General features: G+C 32.2%; 1 protein-coding gene across 1 annotated transcript; it reads right to left on the minus strand.

The window, feature by feature from the left end:
• Positions 1-840: 840 nt before the first annotated feature.
• LOC131074167 (cysteine-rich receptor-like protein kinase 43) lies at positions 841-3,885 on the minus strand. Its single transcript, XM_058010735.2, has 7 exons — positions 3,057-3,885; positions 2,649-2,792; positions 2,399-2,544; positions 2,068-2,278; positions 1,758-1,992; positions 1,517-1,667; positions 841-1,422 (listed from the first exon to the last, which is right to left on the minus strand). Exons 1-7 carry the CDS (start codon positions 3,874-3,876, stop codon positions 1,042-1,044), a joined length of 2,088 nt encoding a protein of 695 aa, XP_057866718.2. The 5' UTR covers positions 3,877-3,885; the 3' UTR covers positions 841-1,041.
• Between the last annotated feature and the right edge of the window lie 3,595 nt (positions 3,886-7,480).

A 7,480-nucleotide genomic window follows, 5' to 3' on the forward strand; every position in this document is an offset into this window, starting at 1 on the left:
TATTACTCGAGTCACGTTCAAAAATGATACACTTAAGTCCCTTTTCCTTGGCCGCGATCAATCCATGATACACAATTGCCAGTTCAACGATGCTTGAAGTTTGTATCCTAAGGTTTGCCACATAGGAAAGGATTAGCTAAATATTTGTTCATATTAATAGCTAATTGTTAATTTCTATCATTTACTATAACACAAGTTTAAAAAAATCCTTCATATATATTATCCTTTTGGAAAGAAACCCATATTTTCTAAACAAGTGTGCAATTGTATAACATACTCCAAAATAATGTTTGAAATTTTTTTTAACACTTTCAACATTTAAAATAAAAATGATTCTTTATTCTAAAACTTATTGAAAAATAAGTTAAATTTAATATTGCGATTAAATTAAAATGATGAAATTAAAATATCGAAAATTTTTAAAACATTTACAAATAATTTAATATTATGAATTTCTAATAATTCAAAAGAATATAAATTCATATATTTAATGTTATAATGAGGGAAAAAAGGTTATTAATATCTAATTAAAATTGTATATTCTATTTTTTTAAATATTATTAAACTTATTTTGTATATTTTAAAAATATTTTTAATTTAATAGATTTAAAAAAAAATTGATTGTTTTTTTTTTTTCACCACTAGACCAACTCAAGTTGTACAAAAATAAGATAGTTTTTACTCCGATTTAACAGAAATAATTAAATTGATCTCTAATCCTAAATGATTTCAACTTTCTAGCTAAATATAAACATTATTAATCTTATATATATATATAATATTACTGAAAATTATCCATAAATTGTGAAATTATAAATCATCGCATACATCTTTAGAAGATTTGAAACTATAAAATACCACTTGAAATTGTAGAAGCTGTCCAAATACCATCAAAATCAGCTTTACAAGAAATGAGTTCGGCCCTACTAAGACAGTTGGCCCCTCATTGAAATTTGAGGAAGCATTTACATAAATTGCATACATACCAAGACCAGTATGGAAATCAGATTTACGGTTGTTAAAAGCGGTGACTTGATAATTTTACCTAGCCTCTACTTCGGTAATCGAAGCTTCATTTACTGAACGAATACCTGAAGAAGATGACGTAGTTGGAGCTGAAATCTGTGATGTTGTTACGATTTTATGCTCCTCAATCCCCCAACTTGACATTGACTTTGGTTCTGATTTTGAAGAATGGCTCTCACCTGTACTTACAAAAGCAGGCTTTGAAGGATTTGGCAATGTCACTGAACTGCTAGAGATCATCGTAATAACATCAGACATAACTGGACGAAGTGTTGCATTTGCTTGTACACATAGAAGCCCAACATGAATGCATCTTAAAGCCTGCTCCTCACTGACCCCCGATGCCTCTGAATCCACCATATTCAGCGTATTTCCTCCCTGGAACAGTTTCCATGCCTGCATTACACGCCATTAAATCTTTACAATCTGGCTCCTAACACTGAAAAGTAACAATTCAGAGAAATGGGTAGTTGGAAATCCAATTTCTTACCCATTCTACAAGGTGTTGCATATCGTATGGAAGATCAATATCATTGTTTTTCCTTCCACTCACGATCTCGAGCAGCACTACTCCAAAACTATAGACGTCTACTTTAACAGACAGCTGCCCTCTCATTGCATACTCTGGAGGCATGTAACCGCTGCATTGAAATTCAAATTGTTATGAATGTTAAACCATGAACTATTTAAATCTCAAAGCACACAAATTGCACTATTTTTATGATGCTTACTATGTGCCTGCAACTCTTGTATGGATGTGTGTCTTGTCTTCAGGAAAAAGTTTGGCTAAGCCAAAGTCACCTATCTTTGGAATGAGTTTGTGGTCAAGCAAAATATTGTTTGCCTTAATATCTCTATGAATGATTCTCAATTGTGGCTCCTGGTGAAGATAGAGAAGCCCACGAGCAATTCCAGTGATGATATTATAAAGTTTTTGCCAGTCTAACTCTTTGCGCTTCTCTACATCTGCAAGCCCAATTAGAAAATATTAATCAGCTATTCATCTTTTCCAAAGTAAATTGAAGTTCAATGGCCACTTACCAAATATAAATGTGTCTAAGCTCCTGTTAACAAAATAATCATAAACAAGCAACCTTTGATCTCCCTCTACACAACAGCCGAGCAGCCTTGCAAGGTTTCGGTGCTGAACATTAGCCACCAATTTTACTTCATTCATAAATTCTTTCTTCCCTTGTTTAGATTTGGCAGAAAGCTTCTTCACTGCTATCTCATTTCCATCTCTAGTGGTCCCCTGAAACATAAAAAAAATAGATTTAAAGCTATCTCATTTCCATCTCTAGATATCCCATAGATCTGTCCATATGTTATTAAATCGATGATACTCTAAACCATAAATAAAGTGTCAACCCACCTTGTATACCGCACCAAAGCCACCCTCCCCAAGCTTATTGCTGCCATGAAAATTTTGTGTGGCTTCTACTAGAGCTTCTAAGCTGAAGACCAAATTATGTTCTTGCATTAACTCAGATTCAGGGGATACCCCATGCATCTCTGTAGCTGTAGAAAACAATCAGAGAAAAGTGGGTAAGCCTGCAGAATTTGTTACACTAAAACCACAACCAGCAAAACTGAAAACCAGAAATACATTTTGAAAGGAGCACCTTGGTTAGGAGTAGCAATAGTTATTGGTTCCTTAAAACACAGAGATTTAACTCTTTTTCTGAATATGATCAGACAAATAAATAGAACTAGAATGATGCCTCCCACAAGCCCCAAAATGATAGGTAATGTTTTTGAAGACTTTTCTGCAAAATACAGTTCAATCTTTATTTATTACAATTGTAGCAGTATAATGAAAAGAGGAAAACTGGGTTAGACTTCAAGGAGATGGCTGTTAGCAATAAAAAATAAAACAAAATGTTGAAGAGAATACATTTGCATACATTAAAAAATATACCAACAAATCAATATGCAATTGGGTTGGTGACTCGAATAGCATAATAGCCCAAACCATTGGATCTTGGATCAAATAAATAATATTAATTACAGGAGGAGCTGAGTAGACTTACTTTCTGGTGTGGAAAGAGGTGGAGGTATGAACCCCTCAGGGGAGGGAGAGGGTGACTGTGCAGAGTCAAAAAAGTGGTAAATCTCATATCTTACCTTACAGCTCCCGCTCAGAAACTGGGCTCCTTGTTTTGTCGAACAGCAATCGCTCAGATTTACTCTTGCTTTAACCAAGCATGGTCTGCAATCTTGTATTGATATATCTCTCCAACATTGAACTAAACCATATACTATTCCAGTAGCACTATAATTGGCTGATCCAACAGCATATCCCTTATTTGCTGGGATGTAAGCTTTGTCAGACAGATTCGACAGAAGCCCAGTGGTTATGTTCTTGAAATCATCTCTATTTGAACTAATATCCATCGTGTTCAGCAACTTAAATCCAGTAGTATCAAGGCTTGAAATGAAATTAGAGTTGTGATAGCGCATGAAACAGTCATCCAACCATATTTTCCCACCTATGTCGTTGGGGCAAAGGTCGTGATTGCTGTTATTTGCTTCCACTGCACATTTTGAGCATCTCTCTGCTGATATATTCCCAGTACACTGAAGCAGACCATATATTTTATTGGGAGATTGGCCACGAGAAGAAATGTTAAACCCTGAGCTTTTTGGTGCATTAAGAAACAGATCGTTGATAACTAGGTTTAAGTTTGTGGAATAGGTGCTGCCATTAGTGAAAGTAGAGGAATTGTCGCATCTGCTCCCTACATAAGTACATATAACGGAAGGAAAATTCATTACAAACAGCAAAAGGAGGAGGGTTGGAAGAAAAATTGTTCCTCTGTAAGGAATACAGAGTAAACAGTTGTACTTCATCCTCTTGTTTTTGTTAAGTCTGAGTTTGGCTCTTAGCCAATCTCTCAGATGGTGCAGGGATGAATTAGCTATGATTATTTTTATAAATTTTGATTAATAAAAATAAAATAAATATTTATTATTTGTTGGTACTGCCTACCGACTGCTTGACTATTAGAACTGACGATGTTTATCTTGACTATTAGAACTGACGTTGCATTCGCCATCACACGTAACTTGGTACATACAATTTTCAGTGCCAGCCGCCCCTTTTTCTTCATTCATTAATGAGACTCTTGACATGCCTACGGAAACGCACCAGCAAGATAGAAAAATTGAGCCACTCGAAGAAGAGATATGTTTCCCATCAATTTGATCTTCATCGTAGGAAACTTCAATGTCAAACATAAATTACACGTGGAAGATGATAGCAACCGACGAGAACTAAATTCAAGACTTTCGATGCAGTTGCACGACTTCGAGGAAAAATATAATTATATATATATATTTTTTTAATATGAGTTATTGTCAAAGACTTGCAGTTCAATTTGTTGGGACATCTCGTGAGGATGATGGTAAGAGATATAGATGCCATCCATCAAGGTTCAAACCTCTAAAGTCATGTTTGGGCTAGGTTCGACCCTTGGTGAAAATGGACAGATAGATGGGATCCCTTTAGATGTATGCTTTTTTGGAAATGTTATTGTAATCTACTACGTAAATATTGAGAAGTCAACATCTATGTATGCTAACATGTTTCCACCAAAAAGTAAATAAATTAAAAGTTTGACTTATTTCAAATTTATAATAAAATTAGTTTTAAGTTAAAATTGGGTGCTTTTTCCTTTTATTAAATTAAGTTAATAATAGTTTAAGTTGTTTCATTTATTATGATTGTGACACTTCATGCAAGCTAATTTAATCTAGCATTGGGGTTATGCATTTAGGGTTTTGCTCATCCTATTATAAGAATCCATTCATTCATTGTAATATATTATTTTGTTTCATCAATATAGAATTCAATGATTCTTGGCTCTTGTGATTGTATCATCAACTTCTACAAATATAAGTTTAGAAAACAAATGCTTATTTATAATGCTATTTTGCAAATTATTAATGAAAAACCAATAAATATCACCTTGAGACACAATATAAGCAATTTTTTTTATATGAGTGTTTATATCTACCAATGAAAATATTTAATTTCTACTTAACACCTTGTTTACAATGCACTAAATTAGTCAAAGTAATTTGTTGACCAATATTATTTTAAAAATGTTAACATCAACCAATTGTTGACTAGAGTCGACTGAATAATCATGGACGAAGAAAAACGATTACAAAACTTTATCTTCCTCCTTTCACCCAACACATATAGAACTGTTACCCAACACATATATGTTCCACCTTTCATATAGATTACATCACCTATGCAAAATCTCCTTACACAGAATATAGAGAATTTTTTTTTATTAATTATGCGAACCAAGAAAAATGTTTTACAAACCAAAGTAAACCATAAACAAATTAGTTATATTCTGATTATTCTATTTAAGGTGTATCAATATTCGAGTCTTATTATCAATTATTTTGGTATTATTTGTTTAATATATTGTATATTTAGTAATATCCTAAGTTGGCGCCCACTAGAGATTTGAGTTTGGAAATTAAATATTATTTATGCAAGTTATGCAAAAGGAGGTTTCTATTTATATGTTGTAGATACATTGAACTTGGACACATTCACGGATACATTGAATGATATTAATTATTTGGGTACTATTTGTTTGATATGTTGCATATTTAGTAATATCCTAAGTTGGAGCCCACTCAGAGAATTGAGTTTGAAAATTAAATATTATTTATGCAAGAGTTATGCAAAAGGAGGTTTCTATTTATATGTTGTAGATAAATTGAACTTGGACACATTGACAGATACATTGAATGTTATTAATTATTTGGGTATTCTTTCTTTAATATGTTGCATATTTAGTAATATCCTAAGTTGGCACCCACTTGAAGATTTGAGTTTAAAAATTAAATATTATTTATGCAAGATTTATGCAAAAGGAGGTTTGTATTTATATGTTGTAGATACATTGAACTTGGACACATTTGTAGATACATTGAATGTGGATGCTTTTGAGAAGCTGATGTTTTTAGCATTGTAATCTCTATAAATACAAGGATTTCTAGAGGAAAAAATCATTTTTTGGAGACGTTATACTACCGTATTTTCTCTAGGATGGATAAAGATGCAAATCTCCATGTAAAGTCCTAGAGCTTGAAGATTGTATTGTAACTGTATTTTGTTGCTAAATAATGCAATGTATCTCTATTTTTGGAGTGTGGAGTTTTTTACCTGAAAGGGTTTTCCCCACATAAATTTTGTGTTCTTCAATCATCTGTCTTTTTCTTCTGTTTTATGATTTTATGTTATTGAATCTTGATGTATGCATGCTGCTAAAACTATTATTTGATCTAGCAAGATCTCAAATTGTTATATCATTGAACCTCTAAGGATTAATGTGGGAAAAAAATGATTTTTTTTATTTCTCTTTATAACATAGTAATGTGCATTTGTATTCGATGCTTGATGTACATACTGATATTAGATGGCTTTTCTACAAAGCTCAATTTTCCTTCATTGGTCTCATGTCAGAACCAAGACCTTCTATTCAGATAGCAGTACATATTGGAACACAAGTAAAGAACAATCACATACCCGACAAGTAAATAAAAAATTAAACTATACAAAATTAAGAATTAGAATATAGAGAAATGTAACTACCATAAATGATTTAGAATAGATAAATTTATGAGAAGATTTAAATTTATAATGTAAAGGAGAGAAGTCATCATCTTGAAAAGTGATGCAAATCTATGAAAGTTAAAGAGAAAAAATATATATTTAAAAAAGATTATATTTTGTAAAAGGAAAAATGCATGAGAGAATATATCATGTGCTATATTTCTTAAAATAAATGAAAAATGAATACTTTTAATAACTCCCATGAGGCCAAAAATATTATAGGACCCAAATCATGCAAAGCCCAAAACACTATGCCTGCTAAATCTCCTTTTCCTTATGCATCTTGGATCTTCTACTATGTAACTTGATCAAGAAATCTACAACTCGTGTTATTTTTTCCTCTTCAAATAGATTGCTTAAGGTGTTTATATTTAGCGTCTCAATATAGTTTATCTAAATATCCTTGTAAGTTGGACACTCTATGATGTAATGTCATTCTATCTCCACCACTCCTTGAGTGCAATATCAATAATTTCTATCTGCCCACTCCTCTTAAGTTATCATCCATATTCCAGTTTTGCATCTAAGTTGATGTGAGCTGGTTCTTATTTGAGCAATTAGCATTTTTGTTGTCCATTTTATTTCCATTCCTATTTAGTTCTTTTGTGTATGGTCATGTCTCGGATTGAAATGTTTGATATAGAATTCCTTTTTCCTCTTGAGTTGTCTTGTCACATGTTTTCTCTAAATTTTTGTTGAATGTACTTTTTTATTTCCTTATTGTTATTTTGGAAATCTCTTATGCTAATATCCTATTTATTCATCCATTTAATATTTTACTTCATCCAGGTGATCTTCATTCTCTCTATTTTC

The sequence above is a fragment of the Cryptomeria japonica genome, chromosome 4 (genome assembly GCF_030272615.1).
Source record: "Cryptomeria japonica chromosome 4, Sugi_1.0, whole genome shotgun sequence".
Taxonomy (NCBI): Eukaryota; Viridiplantae; Streptophyta; class Pinopsida; order Cupressales; family Cupressaceae; genus Cryptomeria; species Cryptomeria japonica.

Bases quoted from the DNA above. Each gene is read 5' to 3' on its own strand.
- LOC131074167 (XM_058010735.2), bottom strand. From the start codon at position 3,876: ATGAAGTACAACTGTTTACTCTGTATTCCTTACAGAGGAACAATTTTT. The intron at 2,545-2,648 runs GTGCTCCTTTCA...TGTTTTCTACAG, and splicing joins TATTGCTACTCCTAACCAAG to CTACAGAGATGCATGGGGTA. The intron at 1,668-1,757 runs GTAAGCATCATA...ATTTCAATGCAG, and splicing joins ACAAGAGTTGCAGGCACATA to CGGTTACATGCCTCCAGAGT.